Here is a 23,446-nt window from a genome sequence, read left to right on the forward strand (position 1 = left end):
TGCTACCTGGAATTTATTAAATTCACTTCTTTATGAGTTTCAGTTAAACTGGGGGAAGAGTGATAAAAGTCTGGAAGATTCTCTCGTCTGTAGAGGGGACCTGTCCTCTGCTATTAGGAAATTGGTCTCTGACTGTCAGATTAGTCCCAGCTACAATGGCATCCAGACTAGAGAAGTATTTGAGAAGGGTTGGAGGCAAACACTGTGGACTACAAGTCGATAGTCTACAAGTGCACTTTAGGCTCTTTTAGAGACTGACTGTTCCCTGTGGGTGCTATGCAAATATAAGGGCTTTTATGAAAACACACCTGGCATAGTTGTTGTAGCAAGAGGCTCTTCTGCAACTTCCACTGGTCATGATTCAGGAGGAAGTCTGCACATCAGGCACTGGCTTTCCTTCCTCGATCTGCAGAGCAGCTATAGGCTTTGGAGAAGGAAACAAAAGCATTCAGAGTGGAGAACTGAGACTGGAAAATTGTTAGAAAAGTCCTTCAGTGCACAGGATTAGTGCACATTACTAGTGTAATTTCTAGCTTCATTTTATATGGGGATGAGAGGTGCTTTTTTTTTTTTTTCTTGCAAGAGGTAATCCTGCACTCTGACTCTAAGCAAGAAAGGAGGCTTTCTTCAGGGTAGTGAAAAGGTCACAAAAATCATTTAATTTTTTACACCTGTGTTATAATTCCAGGAACCTGGCAATAGCACCGGTTTCTAAATAAACAGGTAACCACAATCTATATCACTAAATTGTTGCTTTGGCCTTACAGGGTATTTTAGATTTTGAGTCCTTGTCAGGACAGTCTATGCCTACCGCTGCTGGCTCAGAGCTGCTGCATTTTTGTTCCAGGGAAGGTGGCTGATGCCCACCCTCCCTTTCCAAATTCGTCATCTACAGTGGCTGCATTTTGTCTTTCCCATTTTCCTCCAAGCTCTTCCATTTGTCTGTCTTTCTTGCCTTTTCCTTCTCTGTAGTTTTTATTCCAGCAGAGGCCATCCCCAGAGAGTCCTAAAATAGATAATTCATGTTCCCTTGTGCTATTTCCTGTGCCACAGTGCCACTCCCCCGCCAGCACTGAGTGTAAATATGTAAGGATTCAAGCTATGCTTGTACAGATATTTGCCAAGGGCAAACTGAAACCCAGAGTGCTTGATCATTAGCTGAAAGCAAACTGCACATTGTACATGCACATATGTTGTCTGTTTACAGTTTTGGTTCCATTGCTAAGTTATGCGAGCCTACCCGTCAAGGAACAAAATCAACACCACATATGTTGGGTGACTAACTGAAAACATGATTTTCCTCACAATAACGTATATCTATATAAAAGTAAAAAAAAAAATGTGTTCTGTTTAGTAACACAATTTGGAACAGATGTAACACATGGGTTGAAAATATTTTGGGTGTTATGTTAATAGTAAATCCAGAACAAATTCTGAATGGGCAATACTCAGCTGTTACTCCAGGGAGAGGAGACATTGCCACATGGCTTATTGGTGCAGCCAGATGCATTACTACTACTCAGATGCATTAAAGCCCCAATCAGTGATGTAAGTGAAGCTTTGTGTAAATGCAGGAGCCTCACTACAAGGCCAAAGAAATATGACTGCCTGGTAGAAAACTTTTTATCGCCATGTGTAGTTCTTGGACAACAAAGCTTCCTGTGGTCTGCAAAACCTCTTGCTTATAACATTCACACACACTTTGGAAGAACTGTTAATTGCACAGAATGGGATGCAAGGAAAAATCAGATTGAAAATGTTTTTATTGGGAGCAAGAAATTGTTGTCCTGGCAACAGTAAGCATATGCTTTCTTCCCCACCCCTCTTTTTTTTTTTTTCTTTTTTTTTTTTTTTTTTCTTTTGGCCTTGCATTGGATTTGCAGTGCCCTGCAAGAGTCCTTTCAGACTTCTCCCAAATTATAATGGCCGGGTTTGTCCTTCAAATAGTATTTCATGCAGTACTCTGCAGGGGAGTTCTTGATGCTGGTTATTCTCTTACTGGACTCAGATTTGTGCAAAAGTGATTTGGTGGAATCAAGTCCATTCCCGGATGAGAAGGTCTGTTTTAGACCATGAGCTGCTATTCAAATTTTAGTTAAAATACATTTCTGCACTTCACAGAAACAACAGTTATTGGAAGTGAAAAGCTTTACATGCAGAGGGAAAATATATGGAACTTATTTTTCTTCAAAGGAAGGCGGTTATTGGCAGATTAACAGAAAACCTGGAAGCTTCTAACTGGCTCTTTTTAGTGTATGGGTACTGATATTGTGTATTGGACTGGGGTAAATCAACAATTATTAATCTGTACCTCTTTGAATAGAGCTGAAAATGCAAGCACAATATTTTGGTAAGGGGGAAAAACCTCGAAATTGTCATAAACCTCTTCTCTTCACCTTTAATACAACCTCTTGGTTTTTAATTACTCCTGTAAAGTGGAGCAATCACAGGATCCTCCTGTGACATTTTCAAGTTTTCTGTCTGCTCCACTTACGAGAAACAAATGGGTCTGCTCAGCTCCATCTAGATTGAGTTTTTCATGAAGTCATTACTTCTGTCACAGGGACTATTTTCAAATTGAAAAATCTGAAACAATAAATGATGGTGAAGCAGTTAATAACTGTTAAGAAATCACATTTGGAAAATTGCATTTAAGCAATAACCTTTCTCCCTGTAATTAAATGACAGAAAGGTCCTGGTTTTAATTAAGTCAGCAATTTATAGTTATGAAGCTATACTTCACTATGCAGATTAGAAGATGATAGGTCACAGAACACCCTGAGTGCATTTTTAGCGGAGCTGATCTGGTAATTACTCCACTGTTCAGTGGTGACCACAGTGAACCGTATCTCTAGATTAAACAATTTTCTTTTCCCTGCTCCATGATGTATAACCAGGATGAGTAAATGTACCACTAGGACTGCATCGAACATCTTTAAATTAAAATGGATTTTAAATGAGGGGGCATGAGCGAAGAAAGTAATGTTTGAAGAACAGCGGTAGAAATGAATGGGCCACTAGGCAAGTCTTGCAAGCAGAGAATATATCATTGTTTTACAGGGCTTTCTATCTTGCGCCTGAATGTTTGGTGCAGATTTATGAGGAAGTAAAATGCTAATGTTAGTGTATTTATAAACATATGATGGGGGTTTCATCTATAATTTATTCCCAGGCCCTGCATTATGCAGCCTATGAAAGAAAATGAAATGCTGTGTTGGACAGCGAAAGGGTTCATTAATACAGCTTTCACATTTTATTTAACTAACCCCTAGCTCATATTACACATTGATTATTACATTGTGAGATGTTTTTGAACGTTTATTGTGTTCTGTTCCTCAGGCCTTTTGCTAGCTACTTCAGTGAGATTTCAGCAGCGTTCAACTGTCTTATTTCAACTAACACTAAGTATATTCACTTGGCCTTTAGGCATATCAACAATGTATGTATATTTATGTGTTTCTTGTGTTTATTTTTTTTTTTTTTGAAAGAGGTGGATGAACAGAGGTAGTATTCACTATTACCATTTATTAGTAAATTTATTTGAGTACAGGTTATTTAATGAGTATCTAAGTTGTGCCACAGAATCAGTTCTAATCAAATAGATCTGCAGTGTAAGTCTTGCTAAACCAGAGTTTGTAAATAAGGAATATTCAAATAGCACTTTCGTTCACAGTTACTACTGCCTTTTACTCGTAAACAAACTAATTCATTGACCAGAATAACTTCTTTAATGGGTCAAATGAGCTATCCATGTAAATTGCTAGCACTCTATGGAAATCTGTTGAGGTTTGCCAATACACCAGCCTGGAATTTACTTACAGAGCTCCTTTTTCCCAGACATTGCAACACTGCGTGTGTTGAGGGGGCAGGGTGGCATGTATGGAGAGGGATGCAAAGCCAGTTATGAGATGATATTTATTAGAGTGGACATCAGTAACTATTGACATTAAGTGAAGACAGCAGATGATGCTTTTCGAGTTTACTGATACAAATACTTGCTTACAATTTCTTTTTACCCTGTTTGCTGGGTGATTGTTTTAGGTTTATTCTCAGGTTTTTGCAAACATTATTTTGATTCTCTCTGACTTTAAGATGAAGAGGCTGCAGCTAGCAATAGGCAATGTCAGGATTCTTTCAAGGTTGAATCTTTCTAAACAGGACAAGGAGAAGAAAGACAAGAATAGCATCTCTCAAGCACAGCTACCAGTGCCTTTTCTTCCTGGTATGTTTTTTTTTCTTTTTCTTTTTTTTTTTTTTTTCCATATTATACATATTTTTCTCCTAGAACTGTAGGTTTAGATTTGCTGAGACCGTTAAGGAATAATATACAACAATGAATGCCAGGTTTCTAAAATATGCAGTGGTTTAACTGAGTGAAAAATTGTATGGATAATGATAAGCCTGGAAAGGTCACGTAGGATTAGAAGTCTTAGGAAGTTTCCTCTTTTAAAATAGGATAAATCTCCATTATAGATATTCTGGAATGCTGAGAGAAAATATTCAAAGAATGGAACAACCTTTGGCTTCACATGCTTCTTTTTCTTATTGTTATTTCTGTTGAAAGGATTGACATTCAAGGTAACTAATGGCAGAGCTACGTAGCCCCCTCACCACCACACACATCCATGCGCATAATCTTTATTCTGTATGGGTATAAAGAAGCTTAACACCTCCTGCATACAGGTATAACTTTATTGTGAGGTACCCCGATGTCTACAATGCAGCTGTGATGGGATGCCTGTTTGGTTTGTTTAAACGGGGGAGCACAGCAAGGAGACAGCTCTGTGGCTACACTGTAAGCAATGGGATTTTAGCCCAAAGGATTGGTCATCTAGTGTAAGGGATACATTTTGCACCCTTTTCCAAGTCCTAGAGAAGCTGGGTAAGCAGGCACTTTAAAGGTCAGAAGGGTAAGCAACAGTTAGCAGAGACATGCCTTGGCTTCAATGACCTTGGCATGTTTTCACACCACTGAGTTGTGAACTCTTTTCAGAAGTCTCCAATGTATTAGGGTAAGAACATCTTTCCTTATTACAGTTGGCTTGTCTTCCTTCTTTTTTCATTCTTCTCTCTCACTCCCCCTCCTCTTCCCCCCACCTCCCACCCCCCCAAGTATTTTTATGGTACTTAGGTATTGCAAAGACATTCCTGTAAACCCTACTGATGTTTACAATCCTCAGTGGGTACCACAGCATCTTGTCATGAAGATATTTCAGAAAGCTGCTGTGTTGAAGGAATCCAGTGCTGCTGATCAAATTTTACGTATTTTTAAGCTGTTCCTAGCAATGTGTGACATTTGGAGTTAAAAGGGTGGAGATGCAAAGTTGCAGAGCCCTAATCCCTGAAGATGTACCTCAAATAATGTGGAGGTCCAAATACCTTCTGTAAAACACCAGGGACAGTCAAAGTCATCAAAAAGCCTCGTTCATCCAAATTCCAGGATTTACAGTCTATTAGAGTTCTGTGAAATTTGAAGCATGGGGATGAACACCTACTCTTTCCAGCAGTTACTGTCTGTCACACCAACCTCTTGTTATCAACAGATCTGTTTATCAGCTGACTGGAAGTTGTTAAAGGCAAATAGAATTATGTGAGATCTTGTCTGGCTTCCACAGAAATGGAAAAATATCCTCAAATCCTATGTTAAGACAATCAGCCAAATCAGGAGTTGTTTTTTTGCCTCTGAGGAGCTTGAATTTACCATTTTCCTTTCTCCTGAAACAGCTGAAATTACTTATGCTTGGAGGAGCAAACTTCCTTTAATTTCTTCCAGAGTCTAAGGAAGTACCTGGCAATATTCCCTGTAGATAAGACCATCAAAATGGCTGTCATGAAGCAGGGGGACATAAAATAAATTGATGGTGGTAGGATTATGCATAGGACTTATCCCTCAGTGATTAAATATACCTGCCATGTAAGGACAACCAGAGGAAACATCCCTTTGAGACAGCCCATTCCTACTATGTTACACCTAGAAAAGAGACATACAATTAAGGCTGGCAGAAAAGAATCTGAGTTATGGAGAGGTATATGCTTTCTGGTGTGTTTGGTGGCAGAAATAAGACAGGGAAAAATGATGAATTCTTATACTTCTCAGGGGAAGAAGTGTATTTGAATCAACGTGAAAAAAAGTTGTCAAGTGATACTAGCACACTCTAGAAAACGTGGTAAAATTCCTCTCCCTTCTCTTTTATTGTAGACTTTCTGAAGAACACCTTTTCAAATTCATTTTAGTTATGGTGGCATTGCAGATAAGCCTGTTAGAAAATGTTGGAGTAAAGTACTTCTCCACGCTGTGAATCAGAGTATTATCTGTCTCATCATCTACTCCACCTATAGGCAAGGATGGTAACACACCGGCTTTCAAGCACTCTCTGCAGCTGGTCAGATTCTGATCAGAAGATCTGCATCTGATGTTGAAACGATTACATCAGTCAATTTTAATGACTCCATTGGATCACTGTAGTTACAGAGAGAGAGCATAATCCAAAGGTTAGTGTGGCAGGTGTTAGCACTTGATCGTTTCTTCCTTCTGCCCATGACTCTCTTTAATGGTATGGAAGTTTCTTATTTACTGTTTCAGTTATCTCAGGAAAGCCCTTATGGGAGGTACTGTACCAACAGAAAGAAAACCTCACTGTATCCCAAAAAGCTCTAGATTCAGTGACAAAATTACAGATGACAAACAAGTCCCGAGAAATAGTTTTGTGGTGTCTAATCAGGAGAGAAGAGGACTGAAAGCTACTGACTAGTGACATATCTCTCAAGGGACTGACCTCTTTGGGAGAAGAGATTAGGGAAAGTCAGTGCTATTGAATATTTGTATTTGAAAGTTAAAAGTGAAAAGGCTAAAATCTACATGAACTAGGTTATGCATTGTGGCTAGATTATGCCTAAAACACAAAGCTCTGCTTTGAAGAGCAACCTGGGTTGTCAACTTTGCATGATGAAGTACTGGATTTCTTCCCTTTCTTTTAGATGGGGTAAATGTATGAGATTTGTCAAGTTGACCACAGGAAGTTTAAACTTGTATTTATTTTTCTGTTAAGAAAGCCTTACTGTTTCTTCTGGCGACTACGTTTGCATTCAGTCTTCTGGCACAAAGGTGGGTCATCAGACCCACATTTTTTGGTAAAAAACAAAACTGGAAAGTTTACAGTCAGATTGAAACATTGCGGGTTTTGCTGGGTAGCCCAACACTGCTACCCAGAGATCCCATAAATTCCCTCAGATTTTTAAAATGTGTTTCAGAGCATCTTGATGATTCTTCTGCTAGCACTTGAGTCTGCTTGGGAAAGCCACAGCACAATGCACTTCACTGATGAACTATTTAAATTGCCAGAACAAGTCACTTATGTATCACAAGCTGTTTGCTCTTCTATTATTTTAACTGTATTAGTTTGAGCAAACAGCAGGTAGCAATATTACATGTATATTGTCTTGTAACAAGATAGTATCTACAAATTTTAGTTACAGTCCACTACTGAGAAATGATTCCTCCTTGTTTATCCAGAAAGGTCTCTTGCAACCTTGTACCAAGGGCAGGCAGGAGTCTCGTGTTGTGTAAGTGGTCCCTGGTACATTCTGCTCCGTGTAAGAACTGCAGACTCACAGCAGGATGCCCTATCTTTGATTGCAGCATTCATGTCGGCAAGAATAGGACATCTCCAACATTGTTTTTACACTTTTCAACACCCAGATGGGAACCGTGGATTATGTTTGCTATGTCTCACCTCATGTTGTGTGGTACTAGGATACGGTCTCATTTGCTCAGTCCCATCCTCAGCTGCAGTTTCTCCAGCTTACAGTGGGAGTCAGGTGGCCTTTTCCAAAGGGCCCTCCATTTCAAATCTTACCTGAAATCTAACATGGCAGTATCTTCTGAGCTTCTTACCCATGCTTTCTACATTTTGCATTAAAAGCATACAACAGTCAAGGTAAGTTTACTTCTCGCTGTACTGTGAATCTATAGAGAGTCTTTATAAAGCATTTCTTCTGTGAAATGCCCATTGTGGGTGAAGGCTGAGTGTTAAGTCTGTCCTGTAAGGAAATAATTTTCAGCTTTCTCTGTCCCAGCATCTTGCTGTTTCCCCTTCGACTCCCTGAGACCTTGTGGAAGGCACAGTCTGTACCTGAGTATGCATAGTAGCGCCCTGGAGGCATAGCAAGGCTAATTGCAGTTAGCATGGATGTGGAGGAGAGGATTTAAATGTTATGGGAAAGGGTGCCATGTCGGTAGCTAAGGAAGTAATTTGGAAGGGGTATTTTTCTGTGTTATCTTCAGGAACCGTTCCCCTGAAATCTACAGGGTGAAAAATGTTCTCTGCCATGTTGCTGGCAGTAATTTGTGGTCATTTCTGGTGCAAACACAGCTCCGTTCTATTTATGGAAGGTTCCTGTAATGTGTGCAGGTCTCCCACTGACTTGAGTGAAGCTGTGCCCACTTACAGGGCTCATAAACCTGGCCCATGAGCTCTGCCAGTCACTCATCAGGTCTGGGATATAAAGCCAGCCTGAAAGCTGTCAATATTTTTGTAATTCTGCCTGAAGATTGCTATCTTGGGGCAAACCCAGCAAGAAGGAGAAAATTTGCATGCTCAGACCAAAACCAGTAGCGTTTAAGTACTTAATTTTTTCGTGGAAGATTTGTCCATTAACTTTAATGAAGCTTTTTCTAGGCTTACAAGTCTGAAGAGAGCTATTAAACAAAAGAGAGAGAGAGTCTGCTTGCCAGGCATTTTCTCTGCTCTCTCAATTCTGTTTCTTTATGGCCAGAGAAACACTTTCAGCCATATGTCTTTAAAGCAATGCTAACACTTAGTGACCAGTTAAGTAAATCCCACTTGTTAAATTCTTGTGGCTGCACTATGCTGGGAGCCTTACACTCAGGGCCCTGTTCTGTCACTGCTCGTTTCTTTCATCTTAAATGAAGTGACTTGGATGGGATATACACATTGGTGATGCAGGAGAAATCCTCTTCTGCCAATGCAAGGTGGCACACTGCAAAACCAAAACAGTTAATTTCTTCTTCTGTAAAAGGTAAGTCAATAAACTTGTTGGATTTCCTGGACCTTAGGCTAGGAGGGCAAGGGCTGGATACAAGACAGGCCACAGATGGCCCTCTTTACCTGTGGCTCTGTGTGCTGAAGTAGGAGTCAAAATATTTGTCCAGGATTTGCTTTCCTAGGCCTCCCCATTTTGCACTTGGACCAGTGGAATTAGAAAATTAAATGCCAGTGAGACTGTTTGGAGGCAGTGTTTCACCTCTGTGGCACCTGAAGGATCCCCTTCCCTTCACAGTGATCGAGATCAATGTCCCTGAAAGTCTTACAGGTTCAGAAATCCCTGAACAGCCTCAGGATGATACCTGTGACTGCTGATGTCTTTCTTCTGGACCAGAGAGACAAATGACACCTATGTCCATTTGCCTGCCTTCTCTGCAGGGTGTGTGTCCCTCCTGTAGCCCTCACACTTACCAGCCCCTGCCTCCCTTCACGAACTCTGAGGTACCACATTTATCTTTTCCTTTTCCATAGGAGTAACGCCCATGCCTTCCAAATGTGCTCCAGTTTTAAACGAGCACCTAGCCCATACCAGTATCATCTCGATTATAATCTTGCCAAAACATGCCCAAGATCCCTTTGTGTACCATCTCTCTTCTTTCAATTACAAAATTTTGTTCAGAAGTCATAGCTCAGGAGTTCTGGCCTTATTTTTCTTACAAATTGCTTGTATGGATTTCTCTTGCTTGAAAATTAATTGACCATAGAATAAACTGTTTTCCCTTGAGCAGGGACTATTCTGTTTCCTATGACGTTACAGTAAGCTGTCTTTGGGCCAAATATTTAAAGGTATTTAGGTGCTTAAAGATGCAGGTAATGTGAATTTTCCAAAGTATCTAGCTGCCTAATACACAGCAATTTCAGTGGGAGTTGCCATCTCTGAGCTTCTAAAAATCCCACTGTGCACCCATCTGTTTCTTCAAGCACCTGAATTCCTTTAAAAAACAGGTCCTTCCTTCCATCAGTTGAGACAAACGTTATTTTTCTTAATGTAGGCAGAGTTTCTTAATACAGTTTCTTGGATATTGCCTGCCACCTTTAACTTATTTTCATTGTTTTGATTATCGTGTCAAATCTAGTTGATGATCATGTTTATGCAGTTCCAAGCAGAGCGTGGGCACACAGCATCTATCCTTTATGACATGAACTTGGCACAGCATCTAATGTTAATAAATCAGGGGTAAGAGGTTTGTAGGCAAGCGAACTGTCAGGAAGTTGCAGCAACTTTTGCAGTATATTAAGTGATCTGTGTTTTGTTCTAACTTTTTAAACCCACTTTGAAAACCGGTATTCTGTTTCTCATTAGTCAGTCTTTGATCCAGTGAAAATATCAGTCCCTTGAGTTAATATTTCATCTGACTATAGGGCCATGTAATTTGCTACGACACTAAGTCAATAGGTCTCTGCTGGCTTACCCCAGCAGGACTTGTATGTGTAGGCAAAAATTTCTCTGCAAAACATGAATAATGTGGATCTAATCAAGAATTTATTTCTTTGGTTAACCAAAAGAAAAAAAAAAAAAAAAAAAAAGAGGAGTGTGAACATCAGTCCATCTACGCTCAAAAGCAGCTCGAGGGAAAGAAAACATTTCACTTCGTATCAATTCACATTCTCAATTTAATACATAAACAGGAGTGTCAGGACATGTGCATCTTGCAGAGCCACAGAAATAGCAGGAGATTGATTTATCGTTATTTACCAGCTTAGCCATCCAATTCATGTGCTTTCTATTATAATGTACTTGGAAAGCTCAGACAGTCCTTCTGCATTAACCTCCACCTTCCGTTGTCATCTTTCCCTCTTGCTACCCTGGACTACTTTCTTAAATTTTAATTTCATTGCACAAGGTGCTATAGAATGAAAATAACCATTTGTCTGTTGAGAGTTTGCTGAGTCTAGACTATTCTGTTTGGCTTGCATTACTTAAAAAACAAGCAACCAAAACTGTGCTTTCACTTTGTAAGGCTTTTCCAGAGGTATTTAATTCTGTGAGCTCCGAAGGAAGGAAGCATTTACGAATATGCATTAATCCTTACTGGGATTTGATCCAGACCTTGTTTTAAGCATATGCTTAAGTGGTTTGTTGAACTGGGGCCATAGCTGCCCAGGCCCATCTCTGGCTGAGCTTTAATTGAGCTATGTGAACATTTGAATTCATTTACTTGTACTTGTGTGTGTGGTTTTTGTTTGTTTGTTTTTACATATATTTTTAAATAGCTATTGATGAGATTTTTAAGAATTTATGCCCATCTCATATTTGGATACACTAGGTGAGGGAGGGTCAAGTTGGATCTTTGATAAGGCTTTGCCAAAAAGATTGTCTTTCATTCAAAAGCTGCCTGATACTGTTGCTAATGGGAAGTATATTTTTGTTATATTCTCACCAAGCTGAAAAAAAGACTTAGATCCGTACTGTGTGATTTTTGATCCTTGCTTATTTTTGGTTGGGTGGTTGGTTAGTTTGGGGTTATGTTTGTGTTGTGTTTTTTTGTTTGTTTGTTTATTTTTTCCGTTGTTGTTGTTTGTTCTTGTTTTGGGGCAATGGGGAGTTGACTCCATGGCTTTCTTTGTCAGGTGTGTGCTAAAGAAGAGCCCTGGTGCAGAGGAACATCCTGCTCTGGTTGATGCGTTAGCTGATCGCTGACCCACAGCAGCTCATTCATGAATTTTCAGCTCTGACAGGTTGAATGCCCAGAGTGGTCACTGATTAGACTGCCACTCCTAATATTCTCATCCCTGCAGTTATCAAACAGGAAAATAGTGACAAGTAAATCTAAGCAGCGTGGGAAATGCAGAACCTGAGAAACGATAGACTTGTAGCATCTTAGGGCATTTACTTAGGCTACAGTGGCATTCAGTGTGATGGCACAATAGTTTGGGTCAGGAAAGGAATCCAAATCTTGGCGAATAGAAGGCAAATCGCACATCACATTAGCAACTTGTACATTGCTGCATGATGCCTTAGGGGGAGGAGAAGAGTTTCAGAGCCCTGTGTGATTTCTTTGAGCTTGGTTGTTTTGTGTTCACTTGGGCTACTGAAGAGATCTGACCCTGAAATTTCAGGGCCACCTCCTGAACTCCAAAATCTCTATTCATCAAGACAAAACTCTTAATAAAGTCACTGGGAGTTTTCCTCACACTTGGGGATATTAGGATTTGATGATCCATACATTTTGTTCAAGAGAATGGTTAAACTGTATTTATCACTGAAAATGGGGGTTTCCGGACCGAGAGAAGAAATTCTCTTTTTCCTGTTTTAAAGTAGAGGAATTGAGCATCTTACTGTTTTAGAGCAGTTTCTGACTGACATGTTATAGAATGAGATTTTTTTTCTTTTCATTTGGGAAAATTTCTTTTTGCACCTATTTCATTTCTCTTTTCTGCAGATTTGGGTGCCACTCCTGCCTTTGTCCTAGCATAAATCCCCTGGGCCAGTACCAGAGGCTGAGATGCATGCAGTTGGTCAGGGCATTCACCTGGGATGTGCAGAGGCCAAAATCAAATCATGTAAAGCTCCAAGTTGAATCTGGGTCTCCAGTGTCTCAGCTGAATACAGAAATGTCTTTATGCTTTATAGTGTTTTTTCAGAAAATTCTGTTAGAGCTCTTAAGAATATTTCCATGACTTTGTCCCTACTAAAAAAAAAAAAAAAAAAAGAAAAGAAAAGTAGAAAGGCAAGAGGCAAGGCAAGGGTTCTGTGAATCAGTATTTCCCAGTGATTTTTTTTTTTTTTCAGAATACTCCTGGTTAATTGTTCTTCTTTCCTTAAAAGCACTTTTACTTAAGCTGTTATCTAAAAATATAAATCCTCCTTTCATTATGGGAAATGCCATGTACCCTTTAAAATGAAGGACCATGCTACTGAAGTTACTTATGGCTGAACTGGTTTATCCAATAAATGTGTTAATGAGCAGAAATGAGGAAAAACCCCTGCATTTGTGACCCAGACTGGTACATGTGAGGCCCCCTGGCTAAAGTGAGCTTCCCTGTATCTCATTTCTGTCTTTTTACTCTGCTCAGTGCTGTGTTTTTAAGCTCTGTGGTATAGTTTTGAAGTGTAGGTATAGCAAGAATGAGTCCATTCTCTGTCCTCTGGGTACACCTTTATCTACAGATGTGAGCAGGGCTGTGTGCAGCTGCCCTGGTGACTGTGGGAGAGAAGCCGTGTAGCTGTACACACTCCTGTGCCTCCCCATCGTGTCATGGGGAGTTTGAAAGCCACGTTGGGCTGCACTAATGGTAGACAGAGAGCAATTCCGTGTGCTCTGCGGTACACACAGGAACGGGCACTCCTTCGTACTCTTTGGAAAGTAGCAATACTTTAAACTCCAGGTGGAGCTGCTCAAATCCATGGGCATGTATTTTCTCGTGGAAGTTGAGGACTTTGGCATGAGCTGGGTGGTAAGCGTCTGGGCATCTGTGTTTGATTCCACATGCAAGTGAGCAGCTGGATTTCTGGCTTTGATATGTGTGCACATGAACTCCATCCGTAGCACCAGGTAGTATCCATGCTCAGTGGGAGGATGAAACAACGAAGAAAAGATAAGAATTGATCTTCAGAAGTTCTGGTATGAGTTCAGCCTTACCAGAAACTTAGAAATGTACTAACTTAGTATGCACATAAAATAAGTAACTAGAAATATGCCACTATTTTGTGTTAAAGTCTGAGATTTATATGAATTTCCCCATGTTAAGTGCTCTAGAGTCCATCTGCTCCCCACAGAGTCCCTTCTGCTCCCCACAGATTCTTTCTCATCTGTTTACTTCCTCTACAGTGGGGAGGAAAAGGAAGCCAGTGACCAGGGCAGGAATCCCCAACAGTAAAAAGGGGACATATACGCAAGGTCAAGGTAATTGATAAGGTATGGTTGGTCACACATGTACTGCTTGTACAAACGGTGTTCTTTTTCAAATTATCCAGCTCTGTAGAGAAAGATGGAGAAAAGTCTGCATGGCTTTTGATGAATTTTTAACCATATATAAAGTGTTACGCTATTTTTAGAGGGAGACTCTACACTAAGAGTTTGGGTGTGTTTTTTATGTCTGTTTGTTTTTTAGCACAGGAGAATTAAATTAGAAGTAGGGATAATAATGGTGTTGAATGTGATGATGGTTTGTCTTGTACTTCCAGCTGTTGTACTGAGAAGGGAGAGGGTCCCATCTGCACATGCCTCTTGCCCAGACTGTTAGGGAATTTGGGTCCAGGTGGCTGGATTCTCCCACAAAAGCTCTGTTGTGAACTGGGAACGTTTCAGGACACTGTTGCAAGAATGAGTATGATCTTGATTATGTTTTTAAAGACCAGTTATTTCAAGAACAGTGCATAGAGTTCATGACATAAACACAACTGGATTTCAGTTGTTGATCTGAAATATTCACAGTCCAATGTGGTAAAAGCAGATGTTGGACTGAGAGTCATCATAAATGTGAACGATCACACCAGAAATCTCATATATAGCTTAGCTGAGGGCAGTAAAGCTTACCTGGCCACCTTTGATTGTGTTCTGGGTTTAAGAATATTTATTTACATATGTAATATTATTCATCACTTCTTTTTTTTTAAGTATAAAAATAGATTATTATGAACCTTAAAAAGGTTTTGATGCAACTAAGATAGGTATTGAACTATCTGTCTTAACCAGAAATAGTTGGTTTGAAATGAAACATTAAAAAAAAAAAACTCTTAAAAATGTTTATTTTTATCATATTTTGTGCATAGTAAGCACTGCTGAAGAGGTCAATGTCATTGAACTTAATGTGTTGATCGTTAAAAGACATCAAGAATCTGTGCCTGGTGTTGAAGCATTTAGAGGTTGCAGAACTTCTGACACCTTTGCAGAAAAGTTACTGAGGCAAGAGAAGTAGCTATATAGGTGATTCACAGGGTCCATAATAAAGGTCACCTGAGTTTCCAGAGCCTTTTAATTTCCACAGCATTCTCACTGGGTGTTTTATTGGTGTGAAAACTTTGTGTTTAGCCTTCTTTCTGTATTTGCTTATGAGTGTATCCACAAAGTGGAGGATGTTGAAGGGACTTTATTTGGGATTGTTATTTGGGATTCTTCAAGTACCGATTTGACTGTCTTCCAAAGCAAAATTATTTTGGATCCAACAGCTGGGACCAGAACTTCTGCAGAAGTGAAAAACAGGCCATGTTCCCTTTCCTCTCTTCACATAGTCATTGACTTACTGAGCGTTCAGATCTGTTCTTGCTGCCATTCCGTGGTGCAATGGTGCTGTGAAGGGGTTGCAACTCTCCAGCAGACTGATGGCTCCAAACAGAGGTAATACGGGGGCAGTTTAGGTGTTGTGCAATTTTGGAAGGAGGTGATACGTTGTTGGCTGGATTTCCCTGCCTTACAGCTCTCAGAGCTACAGAATTGCTCACGGTTTTCCCCATGTAATTCTGCAAGTGGAGGATGCACAGGTAGGCCTAAAGCTACTGTTTCTCAGGAAAATATGTTTATATGTTGCATGTGCACCCTACTAAGTGCCAGCAAGGTGCAGTACAGAATTCTGTTTGTGATGTTTTAATAGAAACATTTACTGATAAGCAAAATAGCTATTTAGGTTAAACTGCAGCATTCATCATTTCATCAGAAACAATCCGTTTTTCCAGGAGCTTTCACAACATTTGCCTTCATGGGGACTTTCATGTAGCATCTACATTTGGGAGGAAAGTGAGGAAAAGTGAGACTTTGAGATATATCACCACAGATGAGGTAGATCAACTGGGGATGAGATGTCTGTCTGTCACCAGGGGTGAGTGGAAGATGACGGGTGAGAGATTAAGTAGTTGTGGAGACAATTATGCCTGGGCTGAATGTAAAACCCTTATCCCAGGCAGTGGAAGATAAAGGATCACAGAGATTCAAGAGGGAGGGAATGACAGGATTAGACCAATGAAAACAGTGGTAGCCTCAGTATTTTAAACAAGGTGAGGTAACAAAAAAAAGAAAGAGAAGTCTATGCAGAAGGTGAAGAAGTTCTGAGGAGGAGCTGGGGTAAGGAGTAGGAACAATCAGAGCACATTAGGAAAAACACAGGGAAACATGAATGGCAGGAAGCGTGTGTGTGATTTTATGTTACAAAATGCATCTCCTAAAATGAGGCATCTCCGAGTTTAAAGTGAGTCAGATTTTAAGTTAATATCCTTTCCTAAAAAAGGGTTTTGTTTCTGAATAGGCAAACATTTAAAATCATAAAGAAGAAAAAGCAAGTAGTTTCCTTAGAAGGATGGGCAAAACATAAATCTTGAGTAGAACTATAAACTTCCCAGGCAAGACAATTTTGCTGGATTATGTAGCTCATATCAGATAGTAATAAATCAACCCTTCAAAGACAAAAGACTATAGAAAGAGGAGTAAACCAAAGACTCTCCAAATAACAAAGGCCAGATGCACAAAAGTAACTAAGGGGCTGAAGAGGCAAATAGATGCCTGGCAGGATTTTAAATGGGATCATTCAGCACAGACACTCATCACCTGCTAGTGATTATGGGCTTCTTCAGGCTCCTTCAGGCCCAGACACTTCCTTGACTGAGGTTAAAATTCCCATCAGCATCAGGGAAACTAACTCATCTGCAGGTTTAGTATAGCATCACTAAGGTAAATGCAATTTACCTAGTGGATGAGTCTGACCTATTGCGAGCATTGACAGTACACTTTCTTAATACAATTCTATCTTTATTCACTTGGATCATCCCACTGAGATGTCAAGTTCTGCACGTTTACCTCTTTTGCTGATCTGGGCCTGACTAGGTAGAATAATAAATTTTGAGCAATACAGTTGTTTATGGGGTATGATGAAAGAGTTTTAGAAGTGGGTACCAGCCACTAACGCTAGTTCATACTCACTTGCTCTGGCACTTTGAAACTGAATTTTCTGTACTCAGAATTCCTGAGATTGGGGCATAAAAAAGTCTTGAAGACAGGCAGACAGAACAGTCACAGGAGCTGAGAAGTATTTCCAGATCACCTGGACTGAAGTACTGGGGACAGGCCTTTTAGCTGAGCTTTGCTCTGCTGATAGTTATAAATTTATCCAGTGTCAGATAAGTCTGTTTTGTGTGTTGAAATTAAATAAAGGGAAGAATTGATTCTTAAACCATTGAGGGTGTGTGCAGTAATATATAAAGGGAATCATGTCTTTCCTAGGTCAGAAGAAATAAATATAATAAAACAACTTTAAATAAAAATAAAAAAGCATATGAACACTGAAAGCACAAGATCTTATCTTGACTGAGAATTACTTGGACATGCCAGACATGCTGAATAAAAGGCAAGCAGTTAATGTTACTGCTGGCACAAGCAGACATGTGAAATATCTAGGAAAATTTGCAAGACTTTATTTGCCACTAGTCTGACAACAGAGGATGATGACATATCTGTGAACATATGTTATGAAAAAAGGCTGGTATCACAAGCTATGCATTGATAGGGTCACTGAATATTTTTAGCTCCAGTTCTGGTTCTGGTTGGCCTGTGTATCATCTTGAGTCTGAAAGTGTTGTTCAGTTGTCTCCCCATGGGCAATTGTTCCACTGAATACTTTTAAGTGCATTTATTCAGGAAGGAGCCCTGGCATTTGCATACAATATGATGATTGCTATCCAAGCCTATATAATTTTAGGTTAGCTTCAGCAAAGTGAATATTCCATTTGGTTGGACTTACACACTTACAGAGTTCAGCTGGAAAAAAAATCAGAGTACACTTCTTACAAGTAGAAGAGTACTTGGGCAAGTGGTTCTTCTAAGTCTCTCTCCCTTTTTGTACTAGAGAAGTGCTTTTTCATTTCATTTCTAACAGTGTGCAATACTTAAGACAGGGCAGCATGGATCACCATGAAAATAAGTCTTTCTGGCTTGGTTCAAAATATATTTATCCATTTTAAAAATTCTTTTTCCAAAAGCTTGTCTACATGTTAAGCCTGCCCAAGGGCACCTTTGATGTATGCTTTAGCCATTTATGTAGCTTTTATATACAACTGCTTGCCTTGACATTGACTAAAAACTGGATTTTGTACCAATCAGACAAGAACTGAATAGTGAAGCGTGAGCCCATCCACATGCTATTTCTGGTAATCTCTTCTTAAAGAAAACACCTCAGTGATGTGTTCCACTCCACACCATCTCTCAAAGCACTTTTATTCAATTGAGGAAATGTATTTCTGGTCTTGCTGTTTCATCTTTGCTCTTTGTGCTAGTATGATCCCTTTTTTTCCTCTCTTCTTTAATTACTGCCCCTTGATACAAAATAATAATTAAAAAAAGGGAGCTATTTGCAAATGGCAAATCAGTCCATGGGGGCTGCTTGGATTTTAAGGGCAGCTGCTGTTCAATGTATCTGGTGTGTCACTTTCTGTTTTGTGCTACTGTTTTATTGCTGCTGTGGGAATGAAGCAAAAATAGCGGCTACTGCAGTTCTGTTGAATAACCATCAGTGTGATTCTAGCCGATGTGTAAGTCCCTCACTGGGCAAAAAAATGTCCATATTTGATATCTACTGCCCTACCCTGACCTGTAAATGAAAATAGTAACACGCTAAATAGATACAGAAAAGCATGATGAGCTAAAACACTCAGCTGATACACACAGGTATGTCTGTGCTGCTGTGTGTGTGTGGGTGTGAGGATGTATGTACGTCTCCAGAAAGGCTGGTGGAAGTAAATAATTCACAAGACGCGTGCTGTTTATTTAAATGTTAAATTGGCTTTTGAAGTATCAAAACCTGCGTTTGGCCACTGCTATTCTACTGCTGCCTGTTTTAAGCAAAATCACCCACACTCTGCAAATGCCGAGTAAAAACTCCGCAAGCCCCACTTACTGCCAGACCACCTAAGCCTGCCGGCTTACCCCTTCGTGGAGCTCAGCTTTCTCTTCCTCCCACACCAGACTGCTGCTCGAGTGTAAAGCCTTGACATGGGAAGTGCTGACTCACGGGAGGGATTTGAGGAAGGCTTTGCCTTTTGCTGCGGGGGCTGAGGCCGGCCAGCCCCGTGCCTCCTCCTGCCCCCTCGCCCAGCGCCGCGGCGGGGCTGCTGCGGGGAGCTGGTGCCGAGGCAGTGCTGCTCGGTACCACGGCTCGGCTTTCAGGGCTTCGGGGTTGTTTTGACCTCTCCTTGCTCTTCACCAGCAGAAGTTTCTGCTGCACCCAACCAGCCTGGCCACGTAGTGCGTTTAAACGGGCTTTTGTTCTAGCAGAGGCGAAGCGGCGACGTGCCCGGCGCCGTTCCCTGAACTGGCTGCTTTTCCCCAACAGATGGCAGTGCCTTTCTCTCGTAGTTAGCCAAAAGTTTAAAAACATTTCGTTAAAAATAGCTGCCCCACATTCTTAATTGGCAATCCTTTTTCTATTTATTGCTAGGCACAAATCAAATGCTGTTTTGCTCTTAGGCAAGCTCAATGCTCGATACATAAAAGCATAACGTAAAGCACCCAGATATTCCTTATCCTGTTCCACGTCTGCTTGTTATACAGCAAATACTGCACAATTGCTGTTTTGTCACCAAATATCTTCAGAAACTTAGTTATAATAAAATGTGTTTTTTTTCTTTTTTCCATTATTAAAATGGACATTTTTGTTAAAACTCGCTACGCAGTCGGGCACCCAAGCACACGCGAAGCCCTCATTTTCTCGTAAATGAAGCTGAAATTATTCCAGCGTCTCTGGAGCTCGGCTACATTTACTTAAGGCGCTTGGCCCTTATCCTGAAGAGGACTTTGAAAGCTCCTGTGCCTGCAGGTGTTCCTCGTGAAAGGGGATGGAGGCGCCGGCACCAACCAGGCCTCTGGAGCCGCGGTCCCTGCAGTGGGGCCCTGACGCCAGCCCCAGGGCCAGGGACAGCACGCAGCATCCCTGGGGTTCGCCCATGCCGCAGGGGCTTGGGGCATGCTGCGGGGAAGAGTGACTCCAGCACGGCTCCCTTCCACCCGTCCCCAGGGTAATTCACTACAGCTTCTTACCAGAGTCTCCCGATGCCAGCCTCGGCTCTTGCAGGGAGTGGATGGACGCGTCACCGGGGGTGAGCCTCCCTCTGCTCTCTCCTCAGCGAGCTTATCATTTCTGTGGCCTCTTCTGGGACCCATTTCATTTCTGCAATTCCTTGGGCTATGCTGAGCAGAAAGGCCAAATCACTCCTTTACAAAATGAAATTGTAATGGCCTTGCTATTTCCTAGTTTAGTCTGTGCCTAGGCTTTCTTTTCGTGGTCGAGTTGTTTATGGTGGAGCAGAAGGAACATGTTTTGTTTTGCTTTATTTCTTTGCCTGTTCTTGCACGGGAACAGATTTTCAGCCAGCTGCCCACAGTTTTACTCTGTTCCACCTCCCCCCACCACAGGCACAAATGCAGTGTAGGTCCTGATCCAGACAAGCATTTCATTTCCGTACCAGAGCTCTTCAGCAATGTCAATAGCAGTACCCACAAATGCGGTTTTGTATGGGCTGAAGGCGGTGTCAGTGCAGACCTTTTAGTGCAGATGCATGGGAGTAATTCTTTCTAATAAGCATTCACATGCGTCTCTCTCCAGTGACCTTCATTTGCCATCTCTCTGCCTATTTAGTTAGTTTATTAGGTCCTTCTGAAGTGGTTCATAATATTCTCATAATATTGGACAAGTCACAATAATTATATCAAATTCCAATGTTATCAGCTGGATTTTGAAGCCCTGTCTCCTGTTTGCTAACATATGAAGCAACGCTGTACCTAACACAGTCCTTTGAGTCACCTCATTGTCAAAGCGATTGAAAGCCTTTTCTTCTTCTTCTCTTTTGGTGATTTTTACTTCCCCAGTTGATTTTGTTCCCTTTGTCACTTTTTGTGATGAAGGCTATCAGCTGTTTTAGAAAGAGCATTAGATTAATCAGATATGCTTGTACTTGAGGCACTTTGTTAGACTCCTAGCCTTGCTTTCTTTTAAAAAAATCTGTGCTATTTTCCTCCTTTTATATAGTGATAATTTGGCTGGGGTTGTATGTCCTTTCTGTTTTAAGGGTTTTATTTTCCTGGTGTTAAATTAAGGTTTAGTAGGTTGCAATTTTCAAGGCTAGCTCAACATGTTTTTCAAAGATAATATTCATGTAGCAGCATCCAGCTCTCCGGTAGCTGATGGTAAATGAGCAAGAATATAGTTGTTTGTTTGTTTTTTAATTAGTTGCTCTGACACTTCATTAGAAAGTATTTGCAAGGACCCAAGCCAGTTTTGTAGGTCTGTTGCTCCCAAACACAAATGTTGCAGAACTTTCTGCCTTGAAAACAGTCTTTACTATTGATTTATTTTTCTAACACAAGGGAATAGATGTGCTGAACCGTTATCTTAAAATACTATTTTGAATACAGGTGTAAATAAAATATGTAGGGTCTTTTTGACAACATAACCCTTAAATGCTCATTTACTCCTCCTTCAGTCCTCCTGCTTCTTGCCTATATCTGTGTGCATGTGTGAAAGAATTACTTCTTTTTTTTTTTTCTGACTACTTGCTTGTGAAGCTTTTTCACACACCTAATTTCTTTCTCGCATCTTTAAGGCAGTTGCATGTGTATTTTTGTGTTGGTTTCAGTTGATGTAGGTGACTGTTTTGAAAGCTAACTGCTAAACAACTTACCATGTAAATATAAACATTTATTTTTTCTTGCCTTCTGCTTCCTCTTTGTGTCAAAATATCCCGACTATATTATGATGTTGTGGCTCTATGGATGTTAAGAACAGCTAGTTATTTCTAGCATCATGCCAGCCATGTGATTTCAGCCCTGAAGTGCCAGGTGAGCTGCAGCACATCTTTTGTAAAGGCATTCATTCTTACTAAAAAGACATCTGTTTATCACATGCACTGCTCTCAGGTCATTAATTTTAACCTATTATTCATTTTACTCGTTTAAAAAAAAAATAATAATATGCATTTGTCCAATTTCTATTTCTATTCACTCATTACTTTTATGGCTTTGCTTCCTAGATGAAAGTCTACTGGTGTCAGGACTGTCACTGGTACTGGAATGAGTTTTCTCTACCTTTTTTTGGGGTGGCTGTCTGCAGTTTGTCATGCACAGGCATGCTTCCACAATTTCAAATAATATAGCAAAGTATTTTTGATTCCCTTGCAATATTCCAGTATCATTATCATTCGAAAATCGGATACCAGAACTGGACAGAACAATGTTGGTCCCATCAGTGATACCTACCTGTAATACCTCTGTCTCCTGCATAATCATGCAAGTATTGCATTAACCTTAGCCCATGGATTGCATAGGGGATTTATGGTAAATTGATTTTCTGAAGTCCTTTTCAGTGTCACTGCATTTCAGGATATGGTCTTCTGTGTTGTTAGTGTGACCTACATTCTCTCTTTTGACATATCTGACTGTGTCTGCCTGTATTAAAACCTTCTCTAAATTATTACTTCATTTTACAAGCTGATTCAAATAGTACAGTATAACTGGCCAAACCTTATTTCTCAAATGGTTATTTGGCCAGTTTTTTCTTTGCCTACCTTTAAAGTAGTACATTTAAAATATTTGAAGTATTTTCTCTCTTAGACAGATAAATATACTTCTATCAATTCCCCATCTGATTAGTGAAGAGGGATTTTAAAAAATCATAATTGGATACATCCATATGCAGATATAATCACCAATAATAATGGTTTGGTCAGCTTTTAATATGTTTTACAACGTTACACATTTTGTGTAGTGTTCCTTTTTGACAGAATATAATGCAAACATTTTTTTTTTAATTTAAAAAAATGCAACTATTTTCAACAATTAAATGTTGTCACAACAAAAAATTGTTAGGCTTGTTTAAAAAATAAAAATAAAAAATGTTTCCCATATACTAACTAGATATTATGCTATTGCTTCTCAACATTCTTTTGATCACAACAAGTGACAGATTCTCCAAAGCGTCATCTTAGCCCCAGTTTCCAATCCAAGTGGTTCTTCGACGTGCTGTTACTTTCTCTATGTCTGTAGCTCCTTCATTTTGTCTAGGTCAAAAACTGCTTTCCCACTTTTTCACAGCATCAACTCCAGAGACTGTATTTAAGCCCTCTCACAGATCATCTAAATTTATATGATTAACAGAACCTTTTTCTTTCCTTGTTCACTGCATCACTGTGTATGCCATTCCACAAGCTAGCATCGGCACTGGTTTACACAGTCTGTCCTTGCTTACACCAACGAACACCCTGTGATGAGGTCCTGTAAAGCTCTAAAAAATTCCCACCAGAGAAGAGACTTCATCTTCCGCTACCTCACACCATGGCTGATTATATCTGCCCATGTAAGTGTGAATGTTACCATTTGTACTCAGTATCCTGGGCTGCAGAACTTGCAGGATGAGCTAGTCTTTGTCCCAGCAAGAAACTAGCTTGCCAGTGTTGGCTTGCTAAT

At 40.2% G+C, this 23,446-nt stretch overlaps 1 protein-coding gene and 2 long non-coding RNA genes across 5 annotated transcripts in view; 1 reads left to right on the plus strand and 2 right to left on the minus strand.

Moving 5' to 3' along the window:
- The window catches only part of LOC311437698, an 85,075-nt gene that overhangs the window by 25,103 nt on the left and 36,526 nt on the right, over positions 1-23,446 (plus strand). The window lies entirely within an intron of this gene.
- ELP4 (elongator acetyltransferase complex subunit 4) overlaps positions 1-23,446 on the minus strand; it is a 273,117-nt gene that overhangs the window by 6,270 nt on the left and 243,401 nt on the right. Inside the window, exons 10-11 of one of the 2 annotated variants that reach the window (XM_084521278.1) lie at positions 20,027-20,176; positions 347-424 (exon numbers count right to left, since the gene is read on the minus strand). In XM_084521278.1, coding sequence (XP_084377404.1) covers positions 362-424; positions 20,027-20,176 — 213 coding nt within the window. In that variant the 3' untranslated portion in view covers positions 347-361. Of the gene's footprint in view, positions 1-346; positions 425-20,026; positions 20,177-23,446 lie in introns of those variants that run through there. The other variant, XM_084521280.1, reaches the window with a different exon arrangement.
- On the minus strand, positions 14,741-19,028 carry LOC311437676. Its single transcript, XR_014693635.1, has 2 exons — positions 18,917-19,028; positions 14,741-15,725 (listed from the first exon to the last, which is right to left on the minus strand). It is a non-coding gene; the product is annotated as an uncharacterized lncRNA (long non-coding RNA).

Source organism: Aythya ferina, assembly GCF_964211825.1.
Source record: "Aythya ferina genome assembly, chromosome: 5".
Classification (NCBI taxonomy): domain Eukaryota; kingdom Metazoa; phylum Chordata; class Aves; order Anseriformes; family Anatidae; genus Aythya; species Aythya ferina.